Consider the following 17,848-nt stretch of genomic DNA (forward strand, 5'->3'; position numbering starts at 1 on the left):
AATCTCAGCTTCCAGCTCACTAATGCGTTCATAAAGAGAATTGACCTCCTTTTCTACGGATGTCTTCTTCAAAATTTCATCTTCTTTCTCTGCAAGAAGCTTTCTAGTCCTAACAAGTTCGAGCTCAACACCATTCTTTTCTTCCCTTAGATCATTCATTTGATTCTTAAGCTGATCAATGTCACCACGTTGTGATTTTACTTCTAAATCTTTACTGCGTATCATATCTTCTAGGAGATTAGAAGCGGTTCGACTTGAATCCAACTCGTTTCGAAGCCCTTCTAACTTGAGTTGAAGGTTTTGTATATCTGATGCCGCTAAAGCTACATCCTTCTCACTTTCCTTCAGTGGCTCATTCAACATATCTTTACCGACTTTTATGGATTGAACATCTTCCAACAAACTATTTTGGGAGTTTTTCAAGGCACTGTCCTAGCTTTAATTTCAGCAAGCCTGTAGTCCCTCTCTTTAATAATCTTATTGCTGTTCAAGGAATCGGCTTCAAGGTCATAGTTGCCTTCATTAAGTGACCTGACTTCTTTTTCCAAGAGTTTCTTCTCGTGTTCTTTCTTAATAAGAAGCTTTCTAGTCTTATCAAGCTCCATCACATTCTTCTCCTCCTTCAGAATTTTCTCTGTATCATTCAGATGTTTAATATCTCCAAGTAAAGACTCGGTTTTCGTCAAAGACTCGGCTTCAAGCTCATTATTGCTCTCATAAAGAGACTTTACCTCCTTTTCCAGCTGCATCTTCCTCAAAATATCCTCTTCTTTCTCTGCAACGACTTTTCTAGTTTTAGTAAGTTCAAACTCTATTATATTTTTTTCTTCCTTTAAAATACGAACCTCATTCTTCAGTTGCTCAATTTCATCCCGCTGTGATTTTGATTCCAAATTTTTGCCGTGCAGCATTTCTTCTAAGATGCCAGAAGCGGTTTGACTTGAATCCAAATCATTTTGAAGACTGGCAAGCTGGCTTTCCAGGTTTTGAATGTCTGATCTGGCTGTAACTAAATTATTTTCACTTTCTTTCAGCCGCTCATTCAACTCGTCCTTACCCGCTTTTAGGAGACTCGCATTGTCATCAAGTGCTAGATTTCTTTCTTTCATCTCCTTTAACTTCAATTCATATTCACTCTGAGCTTCGGTTAAACTGTTATTTTTCTTATTTGCTACAATGAGATTGTCACTAGCTTCTTTCAGCACTGCATCTTTTTGATAATGTTCTTCCTTCTCCTTTTCTTTCATCTCCTTTAACTTCAATTCATATTCACTCAGAGCTTCGGCTAAACTGTTATTTTTCTTATTTGCTACAATGAGATTGTCACTAGCTTCTTTCAACTCTGCATCTTTTTGACAATGTTCTTCCTTTAAGATTCTCAAAATACCCCAGTTCTTGGGTTTTACTTTCGTATTCAGACAACCTTAATGAGATATCTTCAGCCAAGCCTTTTGCACATTCTAGCTCTTTTGTCAAGGATGCCAGCTGACAGCACTACTCTTGAATAATTTTTTTACAGTCGTTTGCTTTCTTTTCAAAAATCAGTTTATTAGCGATAATAGCATAATAGCGATAATAGCCCTAGATGGTTGGCCTTTCGAAAGCTCATTAAAATTTTAATAGTTTTTACTAGAAGTTTTGAAAGCTTAATTAAAAAAAGACTAGTTGCAATATATTTTTGGTATTTATCATGGATATGACTCATGAGCAAAATAAAAAGAGTATAGAGGTCGACACTGTGCTAATAGACAATTTGTGGACGTTCGTAATTCGTAATGAATGTCATACGAGACACAAAGAAATGTTTCTCAGATTGAAAAAAAAATTTGTCGCTTTTTGTTTTATCTATTGAGCAAAATTATAAAAATATGTTGCACTATTTAATGCGACTTAAAAACAGTGTTTTGCGAATCCTTTTACGCTTTTACGAAAGTTCACCAAAATTGATAGGGCTATGATTGGGATGTTTTATTACCTTTATTAGGTAAGTGAAAAGTAAAGAAGAAACTGAAAGTTGCGTTTAGTCTTTTTAATTCGTGTTTATTGAATAAATATGGTAATTAAAAACACGACCTGAAGGAATTATGGTTGAATTGAGGGGTTTATTTTATTTTCGTTCTCTTATGTTTTCTTAAGTGAAATAAATCAATTTGCACTAAAATTATTATTTATTTTGTTTGATTTTTTTTATAGGTTCACATTTAGTCAAAATGCAAATTTTTAAATGAAGCCACTGATTTTAGTAGAAAATGTTTTGTCACTGATTAAAACTGTCTGAGTGGCTACTATGGTTGGAATGCTGTGGTCAATAAAAGCTTTATATTGGTATTGACTGCAGACATTACTCTAAATGTGAACGTTACCTATAAGCAAATTAATATTAACTGGTTTTATATATTGATCCCTAAAGTCACATCTTTTAAATAGTCCCTATTTTCTGAGAAAGCACCTAAAGGGCTATTTTCATTGTATCAGCTATTCAACATACTACCTGTTCGGTTCGTTCTTTGTTTCCACTTTCTGCTCAGTTGTTACCCGTCTAGTCATCTATTTTCATGGCATGAAATAAGTTGCTTAGACAACAGTTTCTCCTAATTCACAAATTTGAAATCAAATTCACGTATCTTCTGGTCAGAGAGCCTGCTGGATTGTAGTGTGCTACTGGCCTTTGAATAACTGTCTGTATTTGAACTTTTCCCCTGTGTTGGCCTATTTATCTCTCTACTTAAATTTAGAAGAAAAGGATTATTGGGATATCAGATCCTCTCATCCGTCTTTTCACCACATGGAGAACTTTCGCCACATGAAAAAGAAATGTCAGTGCTTCCAGCTAAGTTAGAAAGCTCTTACAGTTTTGAAAGCATTTCTAGTTCACAAAAAATGGAAAAATGTTTGTTTAATAAGCTTTCTACACCTGATTCTTCATGAAAAGCAAAAGGCCAAAATAGCAAACTAGGATTTTCTGGCCTTAAAAATGATCTAGATTAGTTACGACCTTGGAAAAATTCATCTTGATTCTTAGTTTTCGCATAAATGACATCATATTCATATGTGTCTAAAAAGCAACGCAAAATTTCATGGGATGAATCCGAACAACTAAAGTAAAAGGGAAGAGAAATATGCCTGAGGTAATCATGAACGGAATGAAATTGCTGATTTACTACCCTATGAGTTAAGACTAAAAAATAACACAATAATTAGGCTAATGAGTAATTCGTTCCATATTCACCTTTATTATCGAAAACATACAATGCGCACATAAACGTGGAATATTGTAATTCCGTAAAGACAATCAAATACACATGTAAATACGTCAACGAAGCCAGCGACATGACAGTTTTTGGCTTGCAGTCCGAAATCAGTGATATTGATAAAGTCGTACAATATCAGGCTGGAAGATACATAAGCAGTAATGAAGCTGTTTGGCGAATTCTTTCATATCTGATATATGAACGAAGTCCAACTGTTGTTCACTTAGCGCTACATTTACAGAACGGTCAACGTGTTTATTTTTCGGAATCCAACGTGCTACAAAGAGCCCTGAATCCACCGGATACAACGTTAACTGCTTTCTTCGTGTTATGTCAAAATTGTTCTTTTTCAAAAAAACTGCTGTGTTCTGAAGTGCCTACATATTACACATGGAATGCTAATAAAAAATCATTTGAATGTCGAAAACGGGGTGAGTCAGTCGACCTAACATCTTCAAAGAAACCACGATAGGAAGAATCTACACCATTCACTCCAATCAAGATGAATGCTTCTTTCTCCGCCTGCTTTTGGTTAATGTACCCAGCCCGGCCTCCTTTGAGCATTTGAGAACTGTAAACGGGACTATACATGGCACTTATCGCAATGCATACCAAGCTCTGAGTTTATTGGAGAACGACTAACACTGGGATAATTGCATTAAGGACGCAAGTCAAATTCGTGCATTGTTTGGAATCATATTGACAACTTGCTCTCCTTCATCTCCTACAGAGTTATGGGAGAAATACAAATCGCAAATGGCCGAGGATATACTCCACCGAATACGGCTAGAGAGGTCAGATATGACCTTGGACATCACAACAGAAATTTTAACTGCACTTTAGTTATGATTGAAGATATGTGCTTGTCTATGGCAAACAAACTTCTCAAGCATTCGGGAATGCCTTCACCTAATCCTACTGCTGCTATACGTTCAGAAAAAAAACTAAAAATCTCATTTACAACCAATGTGGCTTCAAAGCGTACCTATTGCCTGAACCGATTATATATCCTGTGCTTGGGCGATGTAGCCTTTGGCCTTCGCAAGCTTGTCTGGTCCTCCCATCAATAACTTATATTTTAGCCTTGGTGTTTGTGGCATTTTTCTTTCATTCAGGGGATTGCCAACACCTTGCTCCGCTAATGCTCTAAACTTTATCTATTGCGTGAGTGTTTTTATTTTTAGATATATTTGTGATTGTTAAAAATTAAAATTTGAACTGTAACTAAATAAAACAAATCTTTTTATTTACGCAATAATAAATAAACCTCAGATTTACTAATCACTCTGTCGATCAGCTAGGATTGCTCGGTCGATATGACCACATCTGAAAAAAAAATAATAAATATTCATCCGTGATCTTTCATCTGGCTAAAATACAAAAGTTCAAGTTTTTGTATATAGGAGCTTGAAACTCTTCAGTGGGATTCCCTGATGTGCTGAATCTGATTTTGCGAGCAACATTTAGATAGCTTGACCTTTTTGGGTTACCACGAACGTTTTCACGAACTGTAACATTAGTGCATTTTTATAATCAATTCAGTTCAACAGATTGGAATTATTAATTGTTTCTGGACTATGATTTTGAGGGGATTCGACGAGTAGAATTATGAAGGTTTTGACTTATTAGATAAAGTAGATCTAGTGCCTGGTTAATTGACTTACGAGATCAAGTGCCTGGTGCACTCCGCCGACGGGCTGCCTATTCAGAGAAAAGTGGTTCAAAAACAACACTTGAATTATGTTGCCGCTTGTAAACTTTCTAGATGTTTCCCAAGAATGGCAGCTGAGAGTTCTGTAACACCTCTATTTTTATTGCTTTTGGTTCATCAGTTATGATCATTTCAGGGCTTCCACTATCCCCGAGTTCCTGGAGATTTCCCAAAGAATTTTGTCTTATTTAATTTCTGAACGTTTTTGAATCAATGCTTGTTCTGATTTTGGCTCTCCGCAGATGAATAATTAAACCAAAATTTGCATTTTTTTTTTTTTTTTGCTAAATGACTTTCTCATAGTTTTGATCGAATGATTTTGAGAAAAAAAAGCAGTGGGGGAGGAGGCTTAGTTGCCCTCTGGTTTTTTGGTTACTTAGAAAGGTAACTAGAGCTTTTAATTTTTTACGAGTGTTTTTATTAGTAAAAGATATACGTAACTTATAAATTAGCTTACGTAAAGAAGTTCTGTATTCTCATGTTTTTATTAAGTACATGAGGGGGTTCACCCCCTTGTCAGTACCTCGCTCTTTACACTAAACCTTAAATTTTGTCCCAATTTCTTTAGAATGACCCCTGAATCACAAAAGCCGTAGAATAGATAGTTGAAATTACTAAAAATAATTTAGCAGAAAGAGCGAGGTATTAGGAGGAGGTGAGCCCATCATATGCGTAATAATTTCTGTTCGATTTAAGTTTTAATTCTGTTTCTTACTTTCAGTTGAAAAAACTTTTTCATGTTTATTTTTTCATTGTTTTTTTTTAAATAATGCTAGAAAATCCTGCGCTTCCTTCATGGAAATTTTCCTCCCCCATGATAAATTCCTCCAAGGAAAGTTCCCCAACATATCCCCCTCTTCTCAACCCCCCCCCCCCTCAACCAAAAAGCTCCCCTGAAAACGTCTGTACACTTCCAAATAACCGTTGCTATATGTAATCACTGGTCAAAATTTGTAACTTGTGGCCCCTCCCACAGGGACTTTTGGGGAGTAAGTCGTCCCCAAAGACATAGTTATAAGGTTTTTCAACTAGGCTAAAAAAAAATGGCTATCTCAGAATTCTGATCCGGTGACTGTGGAAAAATATTTAGCGTGGGAGGGGGCCTAGGTGCCCTCCAATTTTTTTGGTCACTTAAAAAGGACATTAGAACTTTTCATTTCCGTTAGAACGAGCCCGTTTGCAAGATCCTAGGACTACTGAGTCGATACGATCACCCCTGGAAAAAAACAAAAAACAAATAAACACGCATCCGTGATCTGCCTTCTGGCAAGAAATGAAAAATTCCACATTTCTGTAGATAAGAGCTTGAAACTTCTACAATAGGGTTCTCTGATACGCTGAATCTGATAGTGTGATTTTCGTTAAGATTCTATGACTTTTACGGGTTGTTTCCCCCTATTTTCTAAAATGAGGCAAATTTTCTCAGGCAGGTAGCTTTTGATGGGTAAGACTAAACTTGATGAAACTTATATATTTAAAATCAACATTAAAATGTAATTCTTTTGATGTAGCTATTGGTATCAAAATTCTGTTTTTTAGAGTTTTGGTTACTATTGAGCCGGGTCGCTCCTTACTACAGTTCGTTACCACGAACAGTTTGATTTACCGAAAGAAATAATGCTGATAGACATTAATTGGGTACTAATGATATTCTTAAAGAATAAGATTGTGGCAAATAGCTCCATTTTTAAATGGAACTAGCTGGGTCCCGGTGGCTTCGCCGCCGGGCCCCAGTATGGCACATGGCAGGCTTCTATATATAGATTCTCATTGTCCCTTGTGTTCTAACCTAGCAGACAGTTCTGGGTCCTGGCGGCTCCCTCACCGGGCCCCATCATGGCACGCAGCAGGGTTCTATATATGGATTCTCATTATCCCTTGTGTTCTAACCACAGACAGTGCTGGGTCCCGGCTGCCTTCGTCACCGAGCCCAAGCATGGCACGCGGCAGGCTTCTATATACGGATTCTCATTGTCCCTTGTGTTCTAACCACAGACAGTGCTAGGTCCCGGCTGCCTTCGTCACCGAGCCCAAGCATGGCACGCGGCAGGCTTCTATATATGGATTCTCATTGGTCCTTGTGTTGTGGCTCCCAGTAACGCTATGTCATTTTTGGATCGAATTGATGAGGTAAATTGGTTTGGTTTTCTGTTTTAAGGTTTTCGAATTGCTTTAATCCATTGTCAAAATATATAGAAATATTTGTGCACTCACCAGTTTTTACATTTTAAGCAATCCAATAATAACTTCTTTTTGACGTTAGTTGACACTTCGACAAATTTTCTTTGAGCAGCAAGCATTTTAAACTTCAACAATATCTACTAAACTTCAAACTTTTGGTTTTCTGTTTTAAGGTTTTCGAACTGCTTTAATCCATTTTCAAAATATATTGAAATATTTGTGCAATCACCAGTTTCTTACATTTTAAGCAATTTAACATAATTTAAAAAGAGCCTCAATTTTTTGAGCTCGTGTAACGGTAACAACGGTCATATAACAGACGGACACTAAATTTTTATATAAATATAGATAGTGTTGAGTATTTCAAGATCCGCTGTTTTAGGTTTCTTCAAAACTATTGTGTGATTTTGTTTTAAATTAAAAAAACCTACGCTCTGTCGTTATAAGCCCCTGAAATCAGGATCATAGCCAGAAATTTTGTTCTAGGGAGCGGAATGTTTTTGCAGGTGGGGGGGAAGTATAAAACTGGTATATCCCACTTTCAGTCAAACCTACACCTGGAACGACACTAATTTCCTTACTGTTTGTTTCTTTCCAACATCTCTAAAACTGAAGACTAAAAGGTTAAAGTGTTAAGACAAGACACCGTAAAAAACTAAAAGACACCTCAGCTCAGCTAGGACAAACTCTTGAAATAATGGCAGTAGCCAGGATTTATGTTATGGGGAAAGGGCACCAAAAGGGGAGAATGCAAGGGCTTTATTTCCTCTATTTTTACTACCAGTCTATTTGTCGTAGAAATACAACATGTTTTCCTCTTATTTTTTTTCTGGGAGGGAGGGAGGGGTGGAATCCGGTATGCCTCCACATTCAATGTGTGGAGGGAAATCTGTAAAACTGTAAAAGCTGTAATATGTAAAAACTACCTACTGTAAAACTGCGCAAATTTTCAAGTGCTAAATTAGCCTTATTTCCAACCTGCACCAAACAGCTACCAATTACTGTTATCGCAGTGTCGTCCACGAAAGAGGTCAGCGCCTCAATTCCAACATGTGAAGCCAAAGAATTAACATAAGATAAAGTAGAGGTCCCAGAACGGAACCTTGAGTCACTCCACACTTAATACCGAACTCTCTGCTTAATATATCTGATAAAGCAACTTTTATAGTCCGGCCATCCAAGTACGATGAAAACCACTTTACACAAGTACTACCTAACCCAAGCCCCCTTACTCTATTTAGAAGAGTATTAAAATCAACAGTGTCAAAAGCCTTGCGAAAATCTACAAAAACAGTTAAAGGAACCATACTATTTTCAAGTGTATCATCAACAAATCTTAAAAGATGGTGTACTGCATGACTAGGGGAATATTTACTCCTGAAACCAAACTGTCCATTGTACAATATTTTCTTTGAATCCAAAAAATCATACAATCGCTTACAAATAACTTTTTCATAAATTTTACTAAATAAAGGTAAAATGAAAATTAGTCGCCAGTTACAGGGATACCCACCTTTATTTAAAGGTATGATTATGACCGTTTCAGTTCCGACGGGAAATGTCCTTCAACCATTGAGAGATTAATTAAATAAACCAGTACCGGCAAAGATACACTGAAACAAAATTAAAAGCCTTTAGGTTAAGTCCATCTACACCAGAAGAATTTGATTTAAGGCTACAAACAATTTTGTCAACTTCTTCAACAGTACATGGTACAAATTTAAACCCATCCTGCATGCTTAAAGGGTGTGTGTTAATATTGACGGTACCACCATCATTCTGCCTAATATTACCTTCCTTTATATTACCTTCCTTACTCTTCAAACGGTTTAAATAATACTTTTTTTTTTTTTTTTTTTTTCTTTTTTTTTTAATGTATTTATTGACCTATTGACCTTGGCATGTTTTTTGGACTTTGATTGTTGGATTTTGATTTGGATGTTGGTTTGTTTTGGATTTATTTTCAATAACTTTTAATGCAACAAAACACAAATATTAGCCTCGGGACTTGGAACGATTTTTTGAAAGTTAGTAAGTGTAAGAGTCGTTGTTTTCTTTGCCTAGATCATTTTATCCCACGGACTTTTGTTAAGAGTACATTGTATAATAAAAATTTTGCATGCAAGTTACGTGGTAATGTTAATTGTAGAACAACCAATGTAATTTACCTATTAGAATGTAATGAATGCTGCCTACAATATGTGGGGGAAACAACTAATAATATATATAAAAGATTTTCTGGACACAAGACAACAGTTAGTAATGAAAAAACTAATAACTATTTAGTTCAACATTGTAATAATGGTAAATGTTCCATATCAGGTATAACTGTCACAATTTTAGAAAATTTAGAGTTAGAAAATTTAAATAAAGAAGAGAAGAATAATAGACTACGTAAACAGGAGGATTTCTGGATCTATACTCTTGGTACAGCTTATCCTTTTGGGCTAAATGGTCGTGTAGCAAAATATGGTGACATGTCTCAGGTTGTTGTTAAATGTATTGATGGTTTTATGGACCATTCTTCTTTTACTTGTCCTACTAAACGTAAAAAACGATCGAGAGGACATAGGAAAAATAATAGAAAAAATGAATTAGATTTACATATGCTTTCTATAGATCTACGCCAGCTACTTGAATCTAGGGATATGATTTCTGTAATAAAATGTCTAAATAATTTATCCAAGAGGAATTTAATCAAACTTTTCTGGATTGTTAAGAATAATATAGCTCTTGAATATAATTTTAAAGTAATATGTGATACAATTTGCATTCTAAGTAAAACGAAATTTATTTCAAAAAAGAAAAAGTTTGATAAGATTGGTAATAAGGATAACAGATTATATTTACCTATTAATTTTACTTGTAAGCAGATTGAAGATATTAATTTACGAGAAATTTTAAATCAGCGGCATGTGAAACAGGCCCTTCCTAGTAATTTGAATTATAATGATAGTCCAGTTTTAACTTATAAATTTTCAAAAACTATTGGTCAAATTATTTTTGATTATAATTTAATACTTAAAAGATTAGATAGTGATATAAATTGGAAACCGGTTTGTAATTGTAAGCAACTTGGCCCATTTGTAAATCTTACTTACAAACATGTTATAACAGGGGACTTGTCAATAATAAAGCAATATGATCTTCAAATTATAATGAATAAAGGGGCTAATTTCCGTCTTTCTCATCATCTGAAACCATCGAGTGTTCTTGATGGCTTGGAAAATGATTTTGATTTATTTATTGATAAGTGGTGTAAGAAAGAGAATAAAAGTAAAGAGATTTTTCAAAGTTGGAAGAATTTGATTATTAGTAGAATAAGAAAAAAAATATATTCTAATTTAAAAAAAAAGTAACACTAAATCATTATTTTATAATGCGAAGATTAAACAAGCAATTGCTAATCTACAGAATGAATTTGTGATTGTGCCAGTGGATAAAGCTAATAATAATTTTGCCGTAATTTGTCAGAAGCTGTATTGTGATATCTTAAAAAGGGAGTTATGCACAACTAATGTTTACAAAAAGGTACATTTAGAGGATGAGAATTTAATTGAAAAGACTGAAGAAATACTTTTTAAAAATTTTAATATTAAAATAAATGACAATGATAAAAAGTTCCCTTTCCTATATTGGACTGTAAAATTTCATAAGAATCCCCCTAAACCACGGTTTATTGCTGGAGCAGCTAAATGTCCAACCCGCATTGCTGGTACTGACCTCTCTTTAATTTTAAAGGAAATTGTAAATAAACTTAAAACCTATTGTTCTGGTATTAAAAAGTTTTCGAATTTTAATCCATATTGGAGTGTTAACTAGACCTACGTTGCCTGGGCAACGTGAAGTGTTGCGGCAACCTTTGTTCGGCTTTGCCGATTAAAGTGTTGCGAGAGCAACACTTTGGTTTTGTTTCTTCGCTATCGGTTAAATGCTGAAGTTGTCAAAATTATCAAAGCTTTCAAAACGGCATATTCAAAGAAGAACACAATCAGTAATCACATGATCAAATTGTTCAGCGTTGAAAAAACAACAGCAAAAGAATATCGGAAAAAGGGACTAAATTGAGTTTGCAGCCAGTTGAACTTTATCCTTTTCAATCGTAGACATCGTGACGGATGGAAACTTGGAACATTATCTTATATAATCTAGTTGGTATTATAAAGCTATCCGTAACTTTTCAGGATCAAATACCATAGATGTGCACCAATTTGCACAAATTTCTAGCCCCTCATGAACCACCTCTAGCAACCCATTCTTGCTTACAAGTCCCTCTTCCGTGAGAGACAAAGAATAACACAATCAGTAATCAGATGATCAAAGGCTATTCCTCAGGGTTGAAAAAAAAAAATATTGGAAGAAGGGACTAAATTGACTTTGCAGCCAGTTGAACTTTATCCTTTGCACACCATAGGCTCTGGCTCGAGGACAAGCAAAAACCATCCTTTTTGGCCCCAGGCAAGAGTCGTACGGAGCTTTCCAAAATATAATGTCATATTCATCAATCCGGCCCGAGGTCCACACTAACAGCCGATTATTACTTACTAGGCCCCTAAATGTCACTTTGCAGCCGGTTGAATTTTATCCTTTTCAATCGTAGACATCGTGACGGATGGAAACTTGGAACATTATCTTATGTAATCTAGTTGGTATTATAAAGCTATCTGTAACTTTTCAGGATCAAAATACCATCAGGGACCCATAAATTTCCTGTAATGACTCGCCATCCAGGATCGCTTATTATTGGATGGCGAGTCATTACAGGAAATTTATGGGTCCCTGATTCCATAGATGTGTACCAATTTGCACAAATTTGTAGCCCCTCGTGAGCCTCCTCTAGCAACCGATTCTTACTTACAAGTCCCTCTCCCGGGATATACATCCAAGTTCACCGGAAACAAATAATGGGTACACCAACTAGCAAAAGCTCCAAACCCCTTGTCGCTGAAGTCATTGTAGCCTAACAGCCGATTATTACTTACAACTCCCCTACATGTCTTACAATCGGGAACCAAGTTGTTCTTACCATCAATTACACCAGAAACAGATAATAGGTACACCAATCAGCAAAAGTTGCAAACCCATCATTGCCAAAGATGATTATAAGCTAATAATCGACTGTTGCTTGGAAGTCCCCTACATATCTCACAATTGGTATCGGCCTATTTTTGGTTCAAGCGTGTACCTTACCACTGAAGTTGTCAACCCCTTGAAACTTTCAAACTGGTGTATGTCATGAAGGAATTTTTGTAACAAAAAATGGATGACATATACTTTGATCAGCTCATCAAAGTCTATCGATTGTCATTGAAAAAAAAATTCTATCTGTCTTAGTTCAAAAGTTGACTTTTTTGCCGGAGGCCAACTTTCTAACACCACCACTTAGAAAGGAGCAAAGGATAAGCTCTAATTTCTTTAGCAATGAGAGAACTTTTAAAGTTTAAGAGGTATATCTGATACCATTTCTCTATTGCAATCCCAAGTAGAAAAAAAAGAATGGTAAAGTCAGCTGAAATCACGAACAGAAATGGCTAGAAACAATAGATGGCAGCACTTTCGGACCCGTGGGAAAATCGCACTTTTTTGTTTCTGTAAATTTTTCTATTTATCACTCAAAGAAGATATATTGGCTGTGGGGCCGGGGAACTACCGCATATATTTAACACTTATAGATTTTAGTCCATCTTCAATTTGAAACTGGTGCCTGCCTGCTTGCCTGCTAGAACGGAGCTTTCCACTCGAAAGCAGAAACATGGTTTGATGAAACGAAAGCTTGGCTGCACAACTTCAGATACTCCTCTCTGACATAGGCTATATAACTCCACTTCACTTCGCACACCATAGGCTCTGGCTCGAGGACAAGCAAAAACCATCCTTTTTGGCCCCAGGCAAGAGTTCTACGGAGCTTTCCAAAATGTAATGTCATATTCATCAATCCGGCCTGAGGTCCACACTTTCCGTAAAAACCGCACAGGTTAGACCCTTACCAGTTTCCAGGAATAACCTGAGATCGGCGGCATAGGAAAAAAAAACAAAAAAAAACGGGACAAAACCAAAGTGTTGCTCTCGCAACACAATAATTCACTGCAGGTGATAGAGTCTTTAACAATGGTTTCAGCTAAAAGAATTGAGTCTTTCGATTTTGCGACCATGTATACTAATTTATCACTTAATGTAGTGTTAGATAATTTAAAAACTGTTATCAAGAAATCTTTCCTCTTATCTAGTAAAAGGTTCTTAAAAATAGACACTTATAATAAAAAAGCTATATGGACAAATTGCTTTAATACCACAGTTAACTTGAGATGTTACAGCTTGGATATGATTTTTGAGTTTTTAGAATTTGTTTTATACAATACTTATATAAGATTTGGTGGTGATTTGTACAAGCAAATCGTGGGAATTCCCATGGGGGGAATGCCAGCCCATGTATAGCTGACTTGTTTTTAAGTCAACTAGAATATAAATATATGATGGATAAGAATAATCCAAATAATTTAAAACATTTTTTGTCAAATAATAAAAGATATTTAGATGATATTTTGGTCTTAAATTGTAAGGATTTCATTGATATTTCTAAAAATATATATCCATCAGAGCTTACTCTTGAACCTTAGTCATGGCGCTGGTCATGAAGATCATTTCTTAGATTTAAATGTAAATATTTTTGATAATAATAAATTAAGTTTTAAAATGTATAATAAAACGGATGATTTTGATTTCGAAGTGATTAGTTTCCCACTCCTTGAAAGCACTCAAATATCACATATTCTGCGTTTTTCTCACAGTTACTTCGTTATGCAAGGATTTGTAGTAATTATATTGTTTTTAAAAATAGTTGTAAAATCTTAAGCCAAAAATTGATATCAAGAGGTTTTTCTGCAAATAAATTAACTTGGCAATTTAAAAAATTTAGTTTTCATTATAACGAACTTTTAAATAAATATCAAAAGAATTATCTGGAAATACTTAAAGACATTTTTAACTAATTTCGGAGGTTCGACAAATGATGATGCAGCGCCATTTATTTTGAATTGTGTTTCTGATAGAGCGTATTTTTTTTTTAATAACCACATGGTAAAGACGAATTCTATAATTGTTTAGTTCATTTTTTTTTTTTTTTTTTTTTTTTTTTTTTTTTTTTTTTTTTGCAATGTGTTAATATTTGTGATTTGGTAAATTTTATCATATTTAGTTTACCTATTGTTGCTAAAAAGAGGGATATATTAACAGGATAAGCTTGTTTTGGTGTTACTTGGTTGTTTTACATTTGCTGGTTTTTTTTCATAGGCATGTATTTTGGGAGTGATACCTGACACGGGGATGCCATGGATATTCTGTGGTAGCCGCAACACTTGGCTGGGTAGAGAATTTAAAGTGGCGAAACCCTATAGGCCAGTGTAGTCTCCTGATGAGCCCTTGTGTTGGGGTGTTGCCTCTGAATTATTTGTCTTTATTATTTTTTCTATTGTTTGGTAAATGATGACTTATACTTATTGCCGACATGACTGCCTGTCCATGGATTATTCTTTATGGTTGATTGTGTTTGGCTATGCTGTTTGACCTATGTGATTGTATGGATGAGTAGGGTTAAGGCCTCATTCAAGTGCTGGTCTATATTAATCACTAATTTAGGAAAACAGTCTTCCTTTTCTCCTTCTGTCTCTTTTTTTTTTACGAGTTTGTGGTGTTGCATTGGTGATTTCTCTTTTCATGATATATATATATATATATATATATATATATATATATATATATATATATATATATATATATATATGTTTTTAACTACGTAAAACTTGCGAATATACAATATTCTTCGCTTTCCCATTGTCTGTGCATATAAATAGATTGTCAGGTTTACCGACTCTTTAACATGCAACATATAATTGTCCATGGGAAGAACAATCCGTATTCAGATCTATACCGCATTTTTCTAATTATTGCCCTTGAGCTTTGTTGATGGTGATTGCTAATCGAACATTCTCTGTGTCCCGGCCTTATTTATATATCCCCCCTGTGCCCCCTGGCGTCCCCGTTGTAGTTGTGTCCCTGTGTCCCGGTCTTCATTTATATTCCCTGTGTCCCGGTCGTCGTTCGTGTCCCGGTGTCCCAGTCTGTAATTTTTCTTTGAGTGTCCCGGTCGTCATTTATATTCCCTGTGTCCCGGTGTCCCGGTCGTCATTTGTGTCCCGGTTTCCTGGTCTGTAATTTCTCTTTGAGTGTCCCGGTCGTTATATATATTCCCTGTGTCCCGGTCGTTTTAGGGGCCCGGTGTCCCCGTCTGTAGCGTCATCTTACAATGACGTCATATACAAAGCCTTATATACTTATAATGACGTCATATGTAAACCCACAAACAAACAAACAAGCATACATACAACTTATTTATGTATATATATATAGATATAGTTTCTTTTTTTGTTTTTTCTTTTTTTAGTTTTTTCTTTTTTAGTTTCTTCTTTTTATTAATTGGTTTTCTTTTTTAGTTTTTTTTCTTTTTTTAGTTTTTTTTCTTTTTTAGTTTTTTCTTTTCTTTTTTTATGTTTTTCTTTTTTCTTTTCGATGAGTTTCCCTAACTGAGCGTTTCGCTTCTGAAGAATAATATCTCGAGGTAAAAACTGATCACCGACCATAACGATTGCCACTTCGTCGATAGTTGGAGCATTGTATCTACGCACATATTGGCCAGTGGGCGTTTTGTTAGCGGAAATAACAATTTTATGCGTATCAGTAGGCATCAAATCGATTGCTGTTTTGAACAGACGCACTAAATAATTATTTTCGTTTAAAAGATGTTGCAAATGGGAAACGATAGTCCTTTCAACGTCGGGAGAAATTTCGCAACGTGCATCCAATTCAGAATTTCTATCACTGATGAAGTGGTAATTTCTCTTTGAGACGCAAGCCTATTTTCAAGCTGTTGTTGTGATTCCTCGGCACGCTTTCTTTTCTTACTTTCTCTATTAGCCGCAAGCCTTTTGGCATTAACTTTTTGAGCTGCTTCTTCGGCTGTATCTTCTGTCATTGTAGGATTTATACTAAAATTTCTGTTTGAATTAAATCTTTGAGCAGCTTCCTCGGCACGCTTTCTTTTGGTAATTTCTCTTTGAGACGCAAGCCTGTTTTCACGCTGTTGTTGTGATTCCTCGGCACGCTTTCTTTTCTTACTTTCTCTATTAGCCGCAAGCCTTTTGGCATTAACTCTTTGAGCAGCTTCCTCGGCTGTTTCTTCTGCCATTGTGGGATTTATACTAAAATTTCTCTTTGAATTAACTCTTTGAGCAGCTCCATTTGCTGTTTCTTCTGTCATTTTAAGATCTGTATTAAAAATTTTTCTTTGAAAGGCCTTCTTATATACTTATAATGACGTCATATATAGTCGAAAAACATGACTTCAGTCAAAAACAACTTTACAAATATGACGTTAGTCGACAGTGGACATATATGACGTCAGTACACAAACAACTTATTTATATATATATATATATATATATATATATATATATATATATATATATATATATATATATATATATATATATATATATATATATATATATATATATATATATATATATATATATATATATATATATATATATATATATATATATATATATATATACATATATATATATATATATATATGTATATATATATATATATATATATATATATATATATATATATATATATATATATATATATATATATATATATATATATATATATACAGATATATATAAATATATATATATATGTATATATATATATATATATATATATATATATATATATATATATATATATATATATATATATATATATATATATATATATATATATATATATATATATATATATATATATTTATATATATATATATATATATATATATATATATATATATATATATATATATATATATATATATATATATATATATATATATATATAAATAAGTTGTCTGTCTGTGTGTCTGTCTGTCTGTCAGGTGACGTCATGTTTCTGTGTTGACTGACGTCATCAAGTTAGTTGTCGTTATTTTTGCTACTACGGTGACGTCATTCAAGATATTTAAGACATATGTTCACGTAGAAATCTATTAATGTTTAAGTTTAAAATGACTGATGAACTTACAATGGCAAAAGCCGATGAAGATGCTCAAAGAGTCTATGCCAAAAAACTTGCTGCTGATAGAGAAAGTCAGAAAAGAAAGCGTGCCGAGGAATCAAAAGAACAGCAAGGAAACAGGCTTGAGGCTGATAGAGAAAGAAAGAACAGAAAGCGTGCCGAGGAATCAAAAGAACAGCAAGGAAACAGGCTTGAGGCTGATAGAGAAAGAAAGAACAGAAAGCGTGCCGAGGAATCAAAAGAACAGCAAGGAAACAGGCTTGAGGCTGATAGAGAAAGAAAGAACAGATAGCGTGCCGAGGAACTACCAGAGCAACGCGGAAGCAGACTTGCTGCTAAAAGAGAAAGTGAAAAAAGAAGGTGTGCCGAGGAATTACAAGAACAGCAAGAAATCAGGCTTGCTGCTGATAGAGAAAGTAAGAAAAGAAAGCGTGCCGAGGAATCACAAGAACAGCAAGAAATCAGGCTTGCTGCTGATAGAGAAAGTAAGAAAAGAAAGCGTGCCGAGGAATCAGAGCAACCTGAAAGGCATCGCCTGGCATTCAGGTACAACCCAGTCGATGATTAT

At 34.7% G+C, this 17,848-nt stretch overlaps 1 protein-coding gene across 1 annotated transcript in view; it reads right to left on the minus strand.

Annotated features, from left to right (window-relative positions):
- Window positions 1-419: 419 nt before the first annotated feature.
- LOC136030798 (coatomer subunit beta'-like) overlaps window positions 420-17,848 on the minus strand; it is a 19,093-nt gene continuing 1,664 nt past the window's right edge. Inside the window, exons 2-3 of the mRNA XM_065709845.1 lie at window positions 3,403-3,628; window positions 420-1,423 (exon numbers count right to left, since the gene is read on the minus strand). Of these exons, the coding sequence (XP_065565917.1) occupies window positions 420-1,423; window positions 3,403-3,628 (1,230 nt within the window). The remainder of the gene's footprint in view (window positions 1,424-3,402; window positions 3,629-17,848) is intronic.

Source organism: Artemia franciscana, chromosome 9 (assembly GCF_032884065.1).
Source record: "Artemia franciscana chromosome 9, ASM3288406v1, whole genome shotgun sequence".
In the NCBI taxonomy this organism is placed as follows: Eukaryota; Metazoa; Arthropoda; class Branchiopoda; order Anostraca; family Artemiidae; genus Artemia; species Artemia franciscana.